The 21,835-nt window shown below is 30.7% G+C and overlaps 1 protein-coding gene across 4 annotated transcripts in view; it reads left to right on the top strand.

The window, feature by feature from the left end:
• LOC136974441 (uncharacterized) overlaps positions 1-21,835 on the top strand; it is a 58,834-nt gene that overhangs the window by 17,703 nt on the left and 19,296 nt on the right. For all 4 annotated transcript variants that reach the window (XM_067269330.1, XM_067269328.1, XM_067269329.1 and 1 more), the window contains exons 9-15: positions 1,719-1,907; positions 4,726-5,030; positions 5,104-5,281; positions 5,394-5,599; positions 5,676-5,772; positions 11,382-11,514; positions 20,857-21,061. In XM_067269330.1, the coding sequence (XP_067125431.1) occupies positions 1,719-1,907; positions 4,726-5,030; positions 5,104-5,281; positions 5,394-5,599; positions 5,676-5,772; positions 11,382-11,514; positions 20,857-21,061 (1,313 nt within the window). The remainder of the gene's footprint in view (positions 1-1,718; positions 1,908-4,725; positions 5,031-5,103; positions 5,282-5,393; positions 5,600-5,675; positions 5,773-11,381; positions 11,515-20,856; positions 21,062-21,835) is intronic.

Here is a 21,835-nt window from a genome sequence, read left to right as displayed (position 1 = left end):
TGTATACTGATGACATCTTGTGACAATTTTTTTAATAAAAAGTATTACAATGCTCAGCAAATTTCAGAAAATTAAAAAATAAGTACATAAAGATCTCAATGTTTTAAGGAAGTTTTGGCTACAATTTTATGTTGGGTCACATTCATTACAACGCTGGGCTGCGGTTTGGACAGCCCTGATTTAAATGTTTGTATATACTGGGTGATTGTAATTAAAGTACCCCTGTTCAGTAGTGTCTAGAGTGATATTTAGAAATATTTGTAAAATTAAAACCAATGGGATCGGTAACAATATTATTAAAATTTGTATATTCTAAAAATAAACCATTTCTAGATTAAAGCAAGTAGATATACTCTTCACACCTGACTTTGAGAAATTTACTCACATAGACAAATGAAAAACAAAGAAATACTAAACCTTTATTCTTAACGGTTCCATTCTCAAAAAAATTCAAGCAATCCGAATGCATTTCGCCTTTACAATCAGGCCTTGTCAGTGGATACAATTAACTGCAGATTGCTGTTCATTTTTATGTCTGGTGATCTCTTCCTAGCATGCATTTACATTTATTCCCGTACTCAGATTTATTACATTTGCATATGTTATAATACAAAGAAGAAAATTAGAAATACGGTTAAAAGAACATGAAGCTGCCATTAGGTTAAAAAGACAAGAATCTCCATGATATTCACATTGTAATAATTATAATTGTAAAATAGATAGAAATAATGTTAAAATATTATATAAGGTAAAAAACTGTTTAAAAAGGAGAATTGTAGAAAATTTTTGTGTTATAACATATGCAAATGTAATAAATCTGAATACGGGAATAAATGTAGATGCATGCTGGGAAGAGATCACCAGACATAAAAATGAACAGCAACCTGCAGTTAATTGTATCCACTGACGAGGCCTGATTGTAAAGGCAAAATGCATTTGGATTGTTTGAATTTTTTGAGAATGGAATTGTTAAGAATAAAGGTTTAATATTTCTTCGTTTTTCATTTGTCTATGCAAGTAAATTTCGGATGAAAAGAGTATATCTACTTGCTTTAATCTAGAAATGATTTATTTTTAGAATATACAAATTTTAAGATATTTAGAAGTTCAAATCCAACCAGCTATGGTATAGTGATATTTCAGTACATGCAGAAGATAATTTGAAAAAATAAAAATACAAGTTTAACACTGGTAATTTTTTTTACTTTATCTGCCCTGAAGATATGAAGGACTGTGATACTTTTGGCACTGCAAGGAATAAATGTTTAATTTTTACAAAATATTCATGTTATACACAGATATAGTGATGCTGGGAACACTTAAATGTGATCCCCATTCTAAATATGTAAAATCTGAAGGCAATAAACGGTGTGTTCAATAGTCGACTATTATTGATCTATGATGCTTCTCATATGCAGCGTGATAGTCTTTTACATTTGATATTTTAAATTATTTTATATGATTATATGGTTTTATATATCGTGATACATTTTAACACATCTTGCACATTTTAGGTTTGTTATTAATATATGTTTTTAAAACATTCAATTTAATGGACTTTCAGCAATAGCAGACATTCCTTCCCCCAATTAGTTTGTTAAATCAAACGTTTACTGTGTTTTTGATGCTTGATTTAAGTTAAAACTAGTCTACAATTTTGAAACAACTTATTTACATTTTTAAATTACAAAAAAGTATATTTTAATCATTTATTTTAGATTTTAGATGGTGGTTTGGAACATATGCATTTGTTTTCTTATCAACTGCCAAATAATTGTAAACATATCATCTTAACAGATAAGCTTATATTCATAATTCAATTGATTGAAAATGATGATAATAAAACATACAAATTGCTGTTATTATCTCGTAAATTTGCAGAAGCAACAAGTGATCACTCCAAAAAGGTAGGACCAAAATTTATTACATTATTTATCTATAACATGAAACTTTTATTTATTTTCTATATTTTAAAATTTTTAAAAACAAAATGTATTAAAAAGTAATCAAGATTTTCGATAATGTTTATTCAGTGCTTGGACAAGGAAAAAGTAGGCTTGATTGCAAGAGTTGTTACAAGTGATATTTAGCATTTTTCAAATGAAAAACAAATTAGTATCAAACAAATTGCAACAGCTTGAACTCAGACAAAAAGGATTCCAAACATTGAACATGCTAGATGTGTATAGAATTCGCTAGGTCTGTGTAATAACACAGGCAGCTAATTCTTTCATATAATTAGGATTTTCAAATGTCTACTTGGTGTTTTCACAACTATGTGGTCAATGTACAGGAAGTAGCACCTACTTGTACTATTATAAGTGCTCGTAAATGGATACAAAGGGGATTTTGTAAACTCCTAATTTTTTCATATGATGATGGATTCTCACCATTGGTAAGCCACTTTCTTAAGGAAGGTTGAGAAGAAATGGATAATAAATAGCTTATTTTTTAAACAAATGCACCAGTGAGATAATGCATAAATATGTTTAGAAATGCTTGAAAACACCATCTCCAGCAATAGTTTTCAAGATTGATTTTAATTGGATAATTCATTTCTTTAGTTATCAGATAATTATTTTTATCAAATCTCTTCTATGAGACAAATCCTTAGTGAATTAATTTATTTTATTTTTCCCTATCAACAAAAATAAACTTATTTTTGAGATTTTGTAATATATTTTGTTGATTGTAATATAAGTTGATTGTATTTTGTTGTATCTTTCATTTAATGCAATAAAAACTTATTTCAAACAACACAAACATTTCTAATGATGATTAATATAATGGTAACCCCTCATTATGTTGTGCCTCATTATATTGTTTGTTTGGATATTATTATTATTAGATAGTGGAATCCTGCATGCAGAACACATTAAATAAAACATTACTAACACATCATAAGTTGACATAACTGGAATGTTGGACACATTTTTGACAGGTTCTAGGGATTGTTAGTCTTGTGTGTTTTGCATTCATTTTATGCCTTTGAATGGAAAGTTTGGTTTTTGAATTCATTTTACACCTGAAATGAATTGAATGCTACATTTAAGTAGTTATTTATTGATTACTAAATAAATCATTAGTTATTAATAAAAATAAGTCTAAAATCACTATCATCCAAAATTTCTGTAGATTGAGAGAAACCTCTCAATCTACAGAAACTACCAAGGTTTCTTTTTCATTCACTTATTTTCTGTTATAGTGCTATAGTTTAGTTGTGAAATTCTGAATATTTAAAAATAAAACTATGGGCAAAGTAAAAAAATCAAGGCTTCAAAATTTAACTAAACAATTTCTGAGAGAAGGTTTAGATACAGTTGGAACTGTTTTAATATGAGGCTATCATGACAACTGAATTCAAGTTAACGAGAAGCGTGAGTCTGCTAGTGAAAAAACATGAAGAATCGAGCTGATAAGAAGCATAAGGAACTTAAAACTTTAGACCAGAGCAAATAAGTGAAAAATTTATTCACAAACTAAACACTTAATGCTTCTAAAAATACTACTACAACTTTGAATTTCATTGCAGTGTTATAAGGTGCAATTCCTTTATAGAAATTAAGCTAGTTTTAAAAATTTAACCAATTAAGCTAATTTTTTAAAATAGTTCTTGGAAAAATACACCAAGAAAAAAATTTCAGATGAAAGTCTATTACAGAAAGTGTACATTGACAAAAACTACAATGCAATACAAAAATGATGGTCATTTGACAAAACTATTGTATTTGAAATGATGTGGATGATATTTTAATGTCTTAATACAAAAATCTACGTATTAAACTGAAATTTTCAGTAAAATTAAAAGAAATATGTAAACAAAAAAATAAGCATAAATTTTTAGGAGGAATACATTTTGCACACAAAGACACCTATGTAGGTATGCAATTTAACTTTAATTTGTAGGTAGGCTTTCTGTCTTTAACAATTATTTTTTTATTAATTGATTATGAAGATAATGCATTAGGCAAGAAATAACTCTTCCAGTTAACAATATAAAATCCAGTTAAAATTAAATAAAAATTAGTATAAGTTAGAACATATAAAAACAGGTATTACAAGTAAACAGGAACATATACAATGAATTTACAAAGGATAAAATAAAATACAAGATAAATTTACTAAATTACTGTATATAAAAATAATATATCATACTTTTTTGGTCTTCTGAATATAAAACATTTAACATTTGTTGCCATTGAATCTCTACTGGCAAAGAAATATTACTTTATTCCAATTATTGGTTGTCCTTGAAACTACTATTGTATGAAATACAAAACACACAAATTTGATTTACGTCTTGTTATGCACAATATAATGAGGGGCTACTATATTTTAAATATACTTAAATATTTATCGTCGTATTATACAAAAATTTAAAAGATTTTGTGTGAATTAGAGATGCTGTATTTCTATTGTTCTTATTCTGTAATTCTACATTCCCATTATTGGGTATTGAGTATCCAGAATTGCTGGATGAAATAATCAACCCCAATAGTATAGAATTATAGAATAAGAACAGTTTTGAAAGATTCTTTTTGGAAGTATAACTAAAGAAATTAATTAGTTAATTTGTTTGATGAATAATAATTAAACTAATATTAATCAAAAGTTATAATGCAACAAAATTATAGCATTTGATTCATTCGTTATCATTGTATTAAAAATTACATTCTCTGTTAATATTTTTATACAATAAAATTAAATATTTTATATTTTATGTAGAAAGAAACAATGGAAGCAGAGATTCAAAATTTCATTTTAAATACAGATATTATAGCAATATATAAAAAATCTTGTTCTTCTTGGAGAAAAGAGAGATTGAAAAATGAAGCAAGACAAGAAGTACCTTTAACTGTCAGTGGAAAAGATAATGATGAAATTAGCATTAAAACAGATATTTCTGTTTATAAATCTGTTCAATTCTCAGAAAAATTAAGAAGTAAAAGTAATCTTTCTTTACATTCTGAACTTATTTTGGATGGATGTCTTTTAATTTTAAAAGATTCTGTTTGGGAATGTAGACTAAGGTACGTTGTTTATTAAATTTAAATGTATATTTTTTACCATTTAGTTTAATAATTTTAATAATTTAACTTATAGGATACTTCCAGAAAAGTTATTTCTCAGCCTTACAGATATTCCATCGAATCTTCCTCAAGCTGAGAAATTAGGGGTAATGATAGGTTTAGATATACATCGTTTATACGAAATTGCTGCTGATTTGCAATTGGCTAATGGCCAATTTGCTCAAGCTGTTCATCTTTACCAGTTGTCAAAGGTGAATGCTATATTATTTATAATTAAAAATTTATTTTTTTCAATAAGTTAATAACAACTTATCTTTTAAATAATTCCTCATTTAATTTAATAACTGTATATTTTTTTGATAGTGTTCTCAACTTAAAAGAGTTGCCTATTTTATGAATTATGGCTATTTATCAGAATTAATAGCTTACATTCAAGTGTTATTTAGTACAAAAAGTATTGAGATTCCAACACCAGATAAGGTACATTTTGCTAACATTGCTTTGCATTGTTTTGTTCAACAAATTACAGAGAAGTGCTTGGAAAGGCCTGCTGTTTATCAAGCATTTAGGTAAAATAAATACTAAATTTTTTATTGCATAAAATAATTTTTGATTAACATTATTATTATTATAATACTAATTTAGAAAATTTCTTCAAGAAAATATTTTTTATGATGATGAAGTTGCAATAAGATTACTTAGTCAAGAAGGATTATTTGATTTATTATTCTTCTGTTCAGAGGTATGCAAAGTTTATGGCCTTTTTAATTTTTTATTTTGGTGATAAATTAGTTCGGATGTATAATACAAATAAGAACTGAAATGTTTATGATGATAAATATTAAAAACATTTGTAAAATTTTACAAAATATTATGACTTTAGGACTTGTATCAGTATTCAACAAATAATATATATGGATTATCTATTAATCTAGAACAGAAAAGCCACAAGAAAGCATATTTCATGGACATTTACTTATTCTTACAAGGGAGGATTAAAATCCAAGGTTTATAGGAAAATGACATTTGTTTTCATTTAAATTCCAAGTTTCTGACATGATTCTTGGCCTTACAAAATGGCCAAGGATCCTGTCAGAAACTCAAAAACTTTATTATAAAAGCCTACATCTATTCTTCAGAAGTCACCAATATCTTAACTGCATTAAATTACACCAGAGATATTATAAATAGCCACAGATATACTCTGAACGTGATAAATACATTCATCCAAAATTTTACATTTACCGAAAACCTAAAATTTTCTCTCCACACTTTGGATGAACTTGGACACCTACTCTTGTTAAATATAGTACTCCTATAAAAACTTTTTCACAGATTATCCAGATGCATATTGCAACATAGTGTACCAAAGGAGTCGAACAGTGTAGGACCTGCTGAAGAATGCTAACATGTCAGGACCTATGTTCTAGATCTGGAATATACAGGATCCCTGTCTACAATATCTCCTCTAAGGATTTGTGTTATATACCCATAGGTTTCACTCTAGTTCTTTTGGAAAAGAATATAAATATAACATACATGGCAGATTTATGTAACAATTTATCTGATTTTTGTGTGTTCTATTCTGTCATATGAGCATGCATCCTTGAGCAATTTTCAGTCATCCAAGGATGATCATTTAATACGGCTGAAAACATTTGTGTTAACTAAATGAACTGTTTATTTCCTTACTGCTGAAAGGTTTTCATGGTGTTTATTTTGCCAGTACTCACTCATGAATTGATCTGGATGTTAGTCATTTGTCAAGTGCTACTTGTTTTTCATTATTGTTTCACATTAGGATTAAAGGATTCTTACTTTTACTATAGCTAGTATGCACAAAATAATTTTTGAATTTTTAGAATCAAAGTAATTCTTTTATTTTTCACATTATATCTACAGTATTTTTGTGTAATACTGGCATGCTGGTTTAATAAGGTTATAGATCTCTCTCTAGAGAGCGTATTAAAAACACAAACAAGTTTGTATTCTAAAACTGAAACTGTCGGCATTACATCAAAAACTACGATTATGTGTTTAATTTCTTCATTTTGTTTTCTTTCTAAAGACCTAAAATACTCTTGGAATTTTAAAAGTGCTTTTTTTTTTATTTGTATGTGACCGCAGGGTCGGTACCTCTTTGGCACCCTGTCGGGATGACACCACTGTGTCTTTGCGGACAGGCACAGAAACCATTATGTTCTCACTGCGAGCAGTCGTGTATGTAGTAATTTAGGTTCGGAATGGAGACGGAAGGAGATTTCCGGAAGAAGTGCACACCACATGATTATTCATTTAACAAATACCCGTTTATTTATCAAAACTATTTACAGGGTTAAGGAATTACTTATCGCTAAACTATCGAACAGCTCGAGAGACAGAGTTTACACGAGGTTAGCATGGCAATAAATACCTGGTGTCCGATTAGGTCTCGTGGAGGACGAGTTCAGGAAGTAGTAAGAGTTCGGGTGCTTGAGGTGCGAATCCAGGTAGAGTTCAGAGGTTAACTCAGGGAAACAGTTTTTATTACTAAAATGATCTGATAATTTCTCGAAAAACAAATGTTATAATACGTTATAAATTTAAATTTTGAAGGTTCCTTTTTGTAACAAAAGTTCAGTCCTCACATGCATTTTATTGTTATTTGATTCAAAAACACAAAAATAAACATATTAAATATAAGCAACTTACTGTAAATTATCTCATCTTACACCTATTAACATCCACTTTGTATGAAATTTGAGAAGAAGGTGTTATTTTTAAGGTTTGGGTAGATGGTCAGTGTAGCCCACACTGAAGACTACTATTGCCACTACTATGAATGTCAATAAGTTGCTAATATTTTTATTGCCTTGTAAACAAAATCTCTTCCTGATTTTAAGTCAGTCAAATTACATGTTATTATTTTATTGTACTCAGAAAAATGTTTTCTTTAATGTTTAATTAACGACTAGTTTTATTAGATCTGATTAATTTTATATTTTAATTGCAGTGTAACCGGCATGCCGGTAATCTCAGGGTTTCTGGCATGCTGGTCTCCCCCATTTATATGCAGCATGCCGGTCATTCCACAAAAATAGGGTACAAAAATTATGGCAAATTAATTTTTAAATTGAAATATAATTAATGTTTTAAAATTATTTCTAAATGCTTATGATTTGTTTGCCTAGAACATAATTTTAAAATATACTGTTATGATTTTAGTTTATTATTTATCTTTTAATTATTCAATTTTTAAAGATTATTTCTAAGAGAAAATGAATGGATTTTTGAAATATTTATTTTATTTATCTCTATTTTTAAGTGTCTTTCAAGTTGAAGTTATAAAATTGTAGAAATTTATAAGTGTAGAATAAGTACAGGCAATCTTTAACTTTCAGACAACTTACTCTTTTGTGCATAAAACTTTGATACTTTTATATCACTTTTTATATTCCAAATTTTGATTTTTGAACATTTTCGACTGACAAACAAAAATTCCAAGCTTGTTGCGACACTTTCTGCCTGTTTCAGTTTTGGTAACAACAAAATTATTTGTGAAGATCAATTTTTATTGTCTGTCTAATGCAGCGTTTCTCAAAGTGGGCAATAACGCCCCCTTGTGGGCGGTGAGTAAATCTTGGGGTGCTGGAGGCAGGGTACCGAACGGTGACCAAAGGCAAAAGTTGGGGTCACTGACAGTCGTTCCCTTTCCTCTGTTAAACGGATAAGAGGAAACATTGCGTTTAATGGTTTCCAGATGTTGAGAACAATGTACAGTAAGGGCACAAAGTGTGAGATTTGTAGAAAAGTTTTCCTAAGAATATTTCCAATCCTTTCTCATACAAGAGAAAATGGGCTAGGGGGCATTGGGTATAACTTTATGGAACAAAGAGGGTGGTGGATCGAAAAAGTTTGGGAATTACTGGTCTAATGTTTTAAGCATTGTAACATATTCACCATAAAAAAAGTAAAACTTTCCAAATTATAACTTTCCATTTCAGTTCTGTGGGAAATGGAACTGCTTTTACAACATGCAACTCTGTTGACACATCAACAATTGCCGTAAATCATTGGGCTGTAATTTGGAAATAATAATAAATTACAAATGAATTTGACACTAGACAGAGGCATTACATGCCATCTTGTATTAAATTTAGTAATTATAATTTATAATTAAATAATTTTAAATTAAACTGGAAGAAAACAGTCGACCCGAGGCAGGACTCGAAATTGCAACTCCCACTTACCATGCGAATGCAATGCCAGTTACGCTGCCAGGACCTCCAGTCTGATCTTCTCTTCCAGTATAATTAACCATAAGATATAACCATTGTCGGTTACTAAGGTGCCGACTGGGGACGCATTCAGTGCCCTCGTCCTGTAAACATCCACATGAGGCATTCAGTTGAGATACGAGATGGTGCCTAACACCTCCTTCCAGTGTAAAATTCATTTGTAATTTATTATTATTATTTCCAAATTACAGCTCGATCATTTACGGCAGTTGTTGGTGTGTCATTGCAGTGCATCAGGTTTTTGTATAGTTGTTTATATGCAACTCCGTTGTTCAGCTTTTATACACATTTTTAGGAACAAATTATGTCAGAGTTTGAGACTACCTGTATTTAAAATTAGATTTAAATTCTGAAACATCTAATAATATAATATCTTATAAGTGTGTGTTTATACATTGACATTTCTAGGAAAAACTTTTATTGGTGGAATGTGTGCTTCTGTGGAACTATGAATTCAGATTTTTCTTAGAAAAATCCATTAGTCATGTCATTTTAGTTTTCATCATTGTCATTTAATAAAATCAATAATTTCTTTTACAGAAGCTTAATGATGAACAAAAGTGATTATTGTATTTTGCAATGTACTTTGATTAATTTTAAGCTGGTTCTTAGTGTCAGAAATAAATAATTTTCTGGAATGTGAGTGTGAGATCTGAAATTCCATCAGACTCAAAATTGTAATAATTTTCCCTATTGTAAACATCCTTGATAGAAAAAAATTCCTAGCCGAGAAAATATGCGTCCCTGGCCGTATAACTGTCAACTATCCATTGTTCTTAAGCTGTGTACAGATCGTCTTTCAACTTAAGTTTATAGTTAACGTCCGAATTCGTCATATATTTTTGGTCCCGGGAACACCTATGACCCAAATCGCCATCAACCATCGATCACGTGACCAATTTTCCCAGCCTAAAGCTATAAAAGCCACTTCTTTCCCCCCTCAGGGGAGTCTCTTATCATCTGCCGGACCAACGCCATCGCAGGTCGTCACCGCTCTGGACTTAAGTTCCAGCGTCACCGTGCTCAGTCGTGACTTTATAAAACTGTGCCCTTCCCGGATACCGATTTACACTTCTTGGATATCAAAGTGCTAACTCTATAAGGAAACTAATAATGAGTTATGAACTGAACCTGTAAGCTCTCTCTCGAACTCTACGCGAATTAGGGAAATTAGTTAATTTTTGTAATTGTGTCCTTTGTTTAATTCCAATAAATCTTGTTTTAATTGTTAAATGGTGTCCTTTTTGACTCGAATATCGCTTTCGCCTTATCGTCGACCCCATCTCACCTCCTATCCACTCGCCCGACAAGAAGAGTCCCGACTCTCGGGACCGAAATCGAAACTTTAGCCATCTTGACGAGTGAAAGGTCAACGACCTGTTGCCAGAAAGGGGAGATATGACTTCCTCCTACCTCCCTCAATCTCACATAAGTGATTTGAAATACAAAAAATCATATTTTGAAAACAGAATTGACAAAATTCCCTCAATAATGTTATCTGTGCCAATGGATATTTCTATCACAAGTTAAATATACTAATTGTATTGGATGGTGCATGCTTACATTCAAATATTAACAAAATTGGGCAAGTTAGGATTATATTGCAGTAATGGTAAGAGTTTAAAAATTTATATTTTGGATTCAGGATAGTGTGGAAAATTATTAGGAGACAATAATCTTTATGAAAAATGTAATAAAAAAAATTTGTTTTAGTATTAATACAATAAAGCTGGCATAGTTTTAAATAAAAATCAATTTTTTTATTTCTTCTCTCATCGTATTTTATGGATTTTTATTCACAATTAAGTTTTTGTAACAAAATCACTGATTTTATTAAATGACTGATGATTTCATTTCTTTTCCTGTCATTTTCTGAAGGGTAATAACTTGTCTAAAAACGATGATGATTCTCATATTAGGTCAATGTGTATTTAGCATCATTATTTTTCTTTGAATATATGATAAATACATAAACAGAATCATATTTTTATATATGAAGAATTAGAATTAATTAAATATTATTATTATTATTATTAATTCTATTTTATATTTTTGTATTTTTACAAAAACGTAGATCCGTTGTCAGCTTGGCTTGATGGTGGAATTCTTGTTATCTATCAATTCCATAAAAGATTCTTTGGATGTTTTAGCATATAATGTTCTTATGGAAAATGATTATGGAAAATTGTTATTATTTTCTGAAAATGGTATGATTTTATTTATATCATTTTAATCAAATAATTATAATACATTATTAAAATTATTTTAAATTTTTATTATTATTATTATTATGAAAAATTTTACAAATAAAGGTAAACACTGGTATAAGATTAATAATGTTACAACAATATGGTTAGCTGGTGTTTACCTTTATTTGTAAAATTTTTCATAATAATAATAATTTAAAATAATTTTAAAGGTAAACACCAGCTAACTTAGACTAATGAAGGGTGAAGGTTATCCAAATTTATCCAAGTCCAAGCTAATGAGATGTTTTCTTTGATGATGTGGAAAATGAGAAGCTGGATATACAATACAGTAATTTATTACAATCAGCTCTATACAGAAGTTTTACTGAACTTTATTAGATTATACTGCCAAATTTATTATTGTGGGAAATAAACTTAAAAATTTTATGACAGTGCAGCATGTTGCAGTGTACAATCTTTATTAATATTTATCTAACCATCTAAAAGGAGTTTGTGGACTAATAAACGATAAATTTCTGTTTATTAGTCCACAAACCTCTTTTAGGTGGTTAGATAAATAACCAATTAAGCTAACTAATATTGCTGAATGAATCTTTGTTAATTTACCACTACAGTAATATAATGCATAGTATTTCAAAGATATTCAGAAATTGAAAATACTCCTTAATTACAATTTTTCTATTGTTACGAAATGTTAAATTACTGTTTTGGAAAAATTTGTCTGAATTATGTGAAGTCCAAGTTAGTGGGGGTTTACTCTCTATATAATAAATTTAATATTTTTTTAATTGCCATCAATTTAATTAGAGACGATAATTAATACATATACATCTGTTTACTGGTATCAGATAAGTATTGGTTACAACTTTAAATTTAATTACTTTTATAACGCAAATAGTGCCCACCAGTGGCCGAGCGGTTTGCGCCGCGCCGCGCTCGGACGGGCTGGCCACGTGGAGTTTTCCAGGTTTTCTCCACGTTTGTAACACCTGAATAGGGTCCAGTTTCTCTTACATGATCTCCTGGAAGGCATTTTCCCTCGCGTAACATCGCACACCAGAGAAGGCAATGGGGAACCATTCTGGTTGTAACTTCCCCCAGGATACACCTTGGCACCTTACTAACCACTTATTAACCTGCGCCAGGTGCTCACTGACATCAGGATTTCTGATATGGCATGCAGAGAGATAATGCAAATAAATCTCAAACTAAAATATTAATATATAATCTTTCATAAATCTTACAGCATTTTTTTATTTTAATGCAATGCTAATTTATAATATAAATATTAGTCAATTGTGGATTGTAATATGATAAAATATATTGTTTTTTAATTTGTTATATAGACTATTTTCCCCTCTGTGAATGATTAAAATTGAAATATGTTTTCAATTTTATATAGTTGTTTCATATTATAAATTTTAATTGTGCTGCTAATGTGACTAAATTAACAGGGTATTCTAGATAATCTGAATCTCACTTTTCAAGAAATAATTTCATTTTCAATGCTTTAAACAGAACCGAGGATGATTACATATTTGAAAATGTGAGAATTAATCTTGTATCGATTCAGAAGAGCATAGCATGGAAAGTGAAGAAGTTTCTGACTTCAGTACTATAGAAGACAGTTATATATAACTTACTTTACTAGCAATAAATATTGTACAAATTTAACAGATTTTAGCAGTATAAATTAAAGAAAATAAGAATAGTAATGACATCATGTCTTAGTCTGGAAAGTGGTAACAGGTAATGTTGTACTGAGCAAGGTGAAACATTGCACAATCGTACTAGAACTATTGTGTTTATTGTATATAATTATTTTAATTGCCAAAATTTATCACATTCTAATGTTCTTCAAAAACATCAAAAACTACTGCTATATCTCTATTGACAATCGGAAAGATTTCTACCGAAGATAAGATTGCCAGCATTGCCGCGTTTGTAAACATTGACAAGCCTACTACATAGCTGACATTTTCTACACCTAGAAAGAAACAACTATGAAGAGTTCCTGTTACAAATTTAGAGTTAACTGCTATTTGTGTCACAATTTTGGAAATACAGTAGAGCATTGTTTATCCGAGTCAATTGGGAACTGGGGTTGTTCGGATAACCGATTATGTACGAAAAAATATATTAACCTATTCGATGTTGAAATTTTTTTCCGTCGCGTGTCACTTTGTGTTGAATTTTCGTCGATTTTAAGCCTAATGAAAATTTATATAATAATAATCGAGGCTATTGTATCATTAAAAATTATTTCTTTATTTTGTACAAACAAAATAAATATATTGAAAATTATAAAAACAAAAAAATTATACTTTAGAAGATAATCTAGTATCAAAAACATTCAATTCGGCACGACACAGTCCAACTGGAAAGCTTTCGGTTGACCGGCTTTCGGATAAACAATGCTCTACTGTATTTCAAGGTAATTATTTAATGTTTTCTTCAGGCAAAGAAACAGTACAAGAAAATATTTTGTTTACAGATGATAGAGATTTAGTACATCATATTTTAACAAAAAATGCTTAATTTAAAATATGGTAAAAAAAAATAGATGACAGGAAATTTTATATCAAAAAACCAAAAATTGTTGTTCATAGACAAGAACTGTCAGGTGCTTCTTTTATTTATTTAGATAAAACATGGATAGATGAACACCAAGGCAAAAGTAAACAGTGGAACAATGGCAGATTTATTTGTGGTTACCAATTTCTTGTTGGTAAAGATTGTCGATTAATTTATTTCATGCTCGTAGTTCAAATAGTTTTGTACCAAATGCCAAATACTTATTTCAATCAAAAACAAACTTCAGTAATTATCATGATGAACCTAAATACCCAAATAGCCTTTAAAATGCAGTCCAATTTATTTACGTACCAAACATTTTTGCTCCTGACGAAGGTCAGTTAATTTGACTGAAAACGTTTGGTACGTAAATAAATTGGACTACATTTTAAAGGTTACTTGGGTATTTAGGTTTATTATAGTAAGTGCAGTTAGAGATTTAGTTATCATGATGAAATGAACAATGTTTGCTTTGGTACATTGTTTGAAAAACAGCTTTTGCCAAATATTCCAGAAAAATATGTAATAATTATAGATAATGTTCCTTACCATTCAAAACAAAACAGAAAGCTCCAATATTATCACAAAAAAAACAAGTTGATTATGTGATTAAATAAAAAAAAGAAATCATTTGTTTTTCCAATATTCTTGAGGTAGATTTATATAACATAATTAGACTATATAAAGTAAAAGAAATTGACAAATTAGCAGGGTCTCAAGAACATGTTGTTTTATGTTTACCTCCCTGTAATTGTGATTTAAATCTGATTGAATTCATTTGGGCACGAATAGAAGAAGAGGTTAAAGCAAAAGATGTATCATTGAAACTTGCTCACATAGAAGAACTGACATCATTTGCCATGAATAGCATTACAACATGTACAGGTACTCCTCACTTTACGACTATCTGCTTAACGACCGCTCGCACTTACGACCAATCGAGTTTCTACTTGCAATTTGGGGAATCCCCTTTCTCGGCTTGAGTGTCGATCAGTGGCAAATGGTGACACGCGCTCTAAGCGTACGATAATAGGCTTGCGCATACTATAATTGTCTTATAGTACTATAATAGGCTAATAGCATACTATACACACACAATTCTTTTATTAACTTAATACAAAGGGTATTAAATTTCTGGCACCGCAGAGCATAGCCAGTTACAAAGGAGAATGCTGAATATATATACATGAAAGCTTGAGTATGACATAGTGTTTGATAAGTATTACAGGTCATCATAAATTATATGATAATTACAAGGATAATTATATGTAGTAGAATAAGGAATAAATACAATTGGATATACATGTTATTTCATAAGTGTAACAAAATGTGGGTAAGTTCTACAAAAGTTAATATATGTTAAATTACATATGGATAAGATAAAGTACATATGATTTAATATATTTAACAATATATTTATCAATATATAGATGTTAAGATGTAATTACACGTGTATTTATATTAATAGTATTCCTTAAATAGATTATATCTGACAGTAAGTATTTAAGCTTTATAATATAATAACTGTATAAATATGCATGTTTCATTGTTTACAATACTGTGAGCAATATCAAATAGCTTATTTAACTTAAATACTAACCTTTATTTGTGTGTCAGAAGGGTGAGTACTTACCTTTAGCCATGTATAGGGGCGTGATACTTACCAATGAATGCTTTCTATGTTTGTTGGATAGTAGTTATCCCATGAAGCATACTTCATGAGAAGGGAGTAGGTGCTGGTAAGAGTTTAATTCCAATGCAAGCCTATAACTAATTTAACAATAACATAGTTCTAATACTAATCCTAAAACTAAATTTTTATACAGATAAGAATATAACGTTGTGTCTATCGTAAGTGGTCCAAAGGTATCACGAAGAAATAATCAACACACGATGCGCTACCATGTTAGCCATGATTAATATTTTGTACATGTCTTCTTGACATATATGTATCATAGTCCAGCTAAACAGTGGTAGCAGTACTGTATGATAAACACTATTAGATGTCCAGTTTAAGTCCACGAGTGTCGTGTCCGCAGTATGTAATTAGATGGGAGGTATGTAGCACTCAGTCCCATGACAATCTGTGCACAAAGTCGGTGAATGTCTTCATGTCCAACGCAAGATGGGGAGACAGCAGTAGGCTACAGTAATGTAGGGTCCTTAATAAATTGGAATATCTAGCTTTGTAAGTCTGGTAGTATCACTGGTTCTATTTCCTGTGCAGTCAGACATTACAGGAGGTATCCAACTTGTAGAGTGGGATGTGTGAGCTATATTTGGCGAATGTTTATTTTTGACCATGCAGGATCATACCCAGCAAACAAATCAGAGGAGGGTTACAGATAGATTGTGCAGACACCCAGCCGTTGTAGTAAAAGAGAAGCAGGTGGAGAAAGTTATAGTTAAATCACCATATTGATAGTACGGAATCTATGGGAATGGAGTATGTTATATATGTATACCCAAATGATCAAGATGGACGTAAGAACCAAAGGAAGTAGCGGGTAGAGCAATTAGTTGGCAGAGATTATATTATAGAAGAGAATAAATTGATTGCATGATAGATTAATTAAAGCCTCATTCATTCTGCGGAAGAGGCAGTTTAGTGGTGAAATATGAAACATCAATATGGTAGTTTATTAAGCTTGGATGGTAGTTAATTCACCATATCGCTCAGTTAAAGTGTTGAAATATAAGAAGGTATCGCTTCTATTAACTAGGTGTACTAATTCACAAGGCCAGGAGATGTCTTCCTGTTGTAGAATCATTCGTATTTCATTTTGTACTATAATAGTCTTTTTATGAATAAATTTGAAGTTTGTTGCATAATTTGTATAATTTTACAACGATCCTATATTCCCAGCGCAAGCTCCTCGCTTATCGACCATCTCGCTTAACGACATAGTCGTCGGAACGGAACTCTGTCGTAAAGTGAGGAGTACCCATAATTGGAAAAATGAAGTGAAGCATATTTTCAATATTGAACAGATATTTTGAGAATTAAACCACTTAACGTGAACCACGAAGAACTTGTCAAACCATTTAGCATATTGTTTCTGGTGATTTCGTTACAAGTAGTAATGAAGATGTTCTTGGAATAGAAATTCTCAGAATGCCTTAATGTGCATAATTTTAAAAAGTTCTTTTCAGAACTAAATCATTTTGATAAAGGGTAGCCAATTCGATAAAACAATTGCATATTACGAATGACAAAATATATATATATATATATATTTTGCTAAAATTTACTTCACATTTATTACATTTTATGAAATTAACCAAATCAGCTGATTATGTCAATAAAAATATAATCTTAATAAGTGTGCATCTTAGGTTTGATGGTATCTTACATTAGAGTAAATATGTTTATTTTTGATCAGAAAGTTTTGATTGGATATCTACTCTATATACAGTTATATCAGGTCGGTCGGATTGTTGTTGATTGAGAAAAGCATTTGCAAAAATGCCTGTAGACACTTTAAGTAAAAATTTAAAAAACATGTTTTTTCAATTGGTAGTTTGAAACAAACTTTCAAAAGGGATGTAACAAAACTGTATTCTGAGTCTGTTTGCAAAAATGTTAGTTAAAAATCAATAAGAAAAAGGGTAAATAGTCAAGAGTTTTGCATCCTTTATGAAGCAGAAGCAGACTGTCAAAATTACAGAAAAGGTGTAATGGTGACAGTGGACCATCTGAGAGCACTGTTGGAAACTGGTTTGCTCAGTTCACGTCCAGAGACTACAGCATCGAACACAAATCATGTTCTGGACAACCACAGGAAATTTATGATGATCTGGCGAGGCAGTAGGTCAGCAGGGATGACCAAATTACACAGAGAGTGTCTGAGCTGGACTTTACTCATTCAATGACACTGAAGCAGCTAGGCATCAAGTGTAAAGAGGGTTCTGCATATTCTGACTGAACAGAACAATCATGACCAAATTTCCAAATGCACATCACTTCTGAAATGGTACCAGAAATGCCCCTACCTCAATCACCTTTTTAAACCATGATGTGAAGTAGATGTAATATGATAATCCAACTATCCAAGGATCCCACGTGATGCCTAGAGAATGGCCACCAACCAAGTTTAAGAAAGCTTTGAGCAACAAGATAATGCTGCTTTGTGTGTTATGGGATTATCAAAGTGTCATTTATCATCACTACACATCTCAGGAAAAACAATTGATAGTGACTGCTATTGCACTACGTTCAATAATCTGGCTGCAAGGATTGTCAAAACTCTCCCATCATTAGTCAACCAGAAGGGAGTTTTGTTCCATCCAGATAATGCTAAATCAACAGTAAGATGATCTGTCACCTGTATTAATTGGGCTGGCTAGTATTAACTCTAAAAACATCATCACGGCTGATGTTTTTAGAGTCGAGAATTACTATTGAATTTTCAAGTTCTTTCCATATTGGAACCCTGTCTAATTTCATCCAAGTTAAACTATTAAAATTTGATAGTTGATTAATCCATAACCTCAAATATATATGTACAATTTTTTACAGCAATTCGTGCAATTTAAATTGAATTTATCTATTTTATTTTGCAATTTGTTTTCTTTATTTTCAGACAAAATAGATTGTACTTTGATTGGAAAAAGTTATTCTTTATACATATTATTCAATGTATGTGCTGATGAATTTATTGTATCCATTACTTCCAACATAAAATTTTGTTCGGCTTCTATTTTTAATGTTTTTTTTAATGGAAAATATGCATTAAGGAACTCACAAATTCTAAGTAAGCTTTGTTAATATCATCATCATAAAATGATCTTAAAATAATGTCAATGTTAATTTAGTTGTATACATTTAGAAAATTGTACATTAATGTTTCACTCTTAAATATTGTATTTGAAATCTTGAATGTTTCCAAACAAATTTAAATCATTTGTATTCTGTATTCAAATGACATTGAGGATAATGGTAATATATTATTGACAGCACTTGTGCGAATTTTGTTTAATGTGAATTTAAAGTCATTTTAATGCTGAAAGACAGTCACATTAAGAAGCACGGGTTTAAAAGAACGTAGTTTGAAATTTAAACTTTACAACTATTTTATATAATTAAGATAAGATTTTAAATTTTTGTTTTTATTTTATATCATCAATCTTTGCTATAAAGTAATTTTTAATTTAATTTACAGTGTTGGCTCATGGTTTCTAATATGGATAAGGTGACCAGACATTCTGCTTTTGGCAGGACAGTCCCGATTTTTAACAATTTGTCCCGCGTCCCACGGCGTTTTAAAAATGTCTCGAGTTTTGGAAAGATTAAGTTTTTGTCAATTATGTGTCGTTAACTTATGTCTTACATTTAAGATTCGTAAAGATCATTTTGTTTTACGTGTATCGGTACCGAGGTGTGCTTGAGCGTCGGAAAAAAGAATGCTGCATCGACAAAACCCTTTGTGTTTGTGGCAAAGACCGACAGAAAATGGTTTGGGGCGCGTAGCTGCAGCAACGGACCGGCGCATGTTCACAGGCTGTCCAAACAAGCAAACATTTTGTTTGTTGCATGTTACGTGGCACAGAGCCGCCGTCTTAGAAAGCTAGCTACTAGTGAGAGTAAGCACATCGGTTTGCATTGTTCTGTTGCAAGCGGTGGGACTGGGGTTCATTTTGGTTACCGATAGTATTATATAATAAAAAAATTGCAATAATAAAGTGACACTCAAGGAAAATTCAGAGGAAAAGTAATACATGTTAGTATTATTATTATTATTATTATTATTAAATATAATACAATACAATTTTTGCATTCTTTGATGATAAAATTTTGTTGCTCTAGAACAGTGGTTCTTAACCTGGGGTGCGTGCGCCCTCGGGGGTGCAAGAGAGCATTTCCGGGGGTGCGAGAGAAATTTCAAAAATTAAAAAAAAATAGCTAATGCGCGTATGGAAATGGAATTTGAAAAAATAGACTTAGAACAGTTCTGGTGTAAACAGTTAGAAGCTTATCCACAACTGGCAAAAGCAGCACTACCATTTGCCACCACCTACTATTGTGAAATGGGATTTTCAGCACTTTTGCACATCATAACAAAAGCCAGAAATTGCTTAAATGCATCTGATGACTTACGCGTGGCTTTTTCAAAAAAAGAAAAAAAAAAGCCTTGTTTTAATAGAATTATTATGAATAAACAACAACAACCTAGCCATTAAACTTTAAGTATTGCTTTTTATGTTATATAGTAATATATATTGTAAATAAACACGACATTTGTTTATGCAATAAATATTTTTGCTTAAATAAAAAATATACACACATTTTTTAAGGGGGTGCAAGAGCTTATTTTCATATTCAAGGGGGTGCTGACCACTAAAAAGGTTAAGAACTGCTGCCCTAGAATAATATTTTCAACAAGACAACACTCCCCCCGTCAATTTTGTCCCACTTCACCAATGTTAAAATCTGGTCACCTTAACTATGGGGTGCTGTCACAAGAGGATGCACAGTATGCATCACTAATAGAATTATTTTCATTTCATATAATGTTTTGATTGGCACTAGTTTTGGTTAATTTTAAGTTAAAATTTATGTTTTTATCAAAACTAGCATCAATCAAAACATTATAGTAAACAAAAACAATTGTATTTGTGTTGCATGTTGTGCATTAGCTTGTGACAGCAACTCATATTAGATGCCCTGAGCCAATGCTGATTTATAGATTATAATTTATATAATGTTTATAAGATTTTAACATAAAGTAAAAATTATAAATTAATTTAACTATATTATTATTTCAGAAAGCTTTCTTCACTGTATCACAAGTCCAAAAATATTACAGTTTTTAGCCTGTAAACCTAAATTGCTTTATAAACATATCCAGTATCTAGCCCAAATTTTACCTGATCTTAAAGTGGCTTTTCTAAGTCAAATAGCTGAACTTTATGATCCATCCAGACCAGTTTCAAGATTAATTATGAGAAGTGTACATTTATCACGGAGTAGGTTAGTATACGTAATTTACATTTATAATAATAATAATAACGACGACAACTTCTCTTTTACTAGTTACCCTTGTCGGGGTTATAGAGCTCAGTAGTTCCAACGAACGATAAAGCAAAACTGGTGAGAGTATAAGCTTCCAGTAGGCCACTCCTCCAGTACGGTCTTTCGGGTGAAATGCAGCAAAGAGAGATCCTTAAACTGTATCTGGCCCAGAGTAGGTAACTACTAAACAGGGACAGCTGATTTATAAACAATTGGCTTAAGATATATAAGCATATCCACTTCTGTAGCAAACACAAAAATGGTTATTTCATGTTTATGGCATAATATTGGCTTAGATTTCACTCAAGTTGACAAGGTCCATATTCGTGAGTTAGATTCTCATATTCAAAATATTTGTCAGAGTCTACCTTGGGCACTGGTGGCAAAAACAGCACTGGTCTGAATATGGGTACTGAATCAAAAATATATTCACAACCTCACTCACACACAATAGACAACAAATACCAATTCAGCCAATGTACAGTACTTCAGCAGCAATCTGGCCACCAATCACCAAAGCCATAAAACCATGCCAGCGGATGAAGTGGACTAAAAAATGAATTTATCATCTGTATCTACTATATTGTTACAAAACAAGTAACAGACACAACAGCACACAGATAGACACTAATGACAAATTTACATAAAAATATTTATCTCCACATCTCCACATAGTTATGAAGTGGAACTATGTGGCAATGTGAATATTTTGTGAATAATAGAACACCAAAC

This window comes from Centruroides vittatus, unplaced genomic scaffold (genome assembly GCF_030686945.1).
Source record: "Centruroides vittatus isolate TY-2023 unplaced genomic scaffold, ASM3068694v2 contig_349, whole genome shotgun sequence".
Classification (NCBI taxonomy): Eukaryota; Metazoa; Arthropoda; class Arachnida; order Scorpiones; family Buthidae; genus Centruroides; species Centruroides vittatus.
The sequence above is the reverse complement of the archived record's forward strand: the minus strand, read 5'-3'. Positions and strand labels throughout refer to the sequence as shown.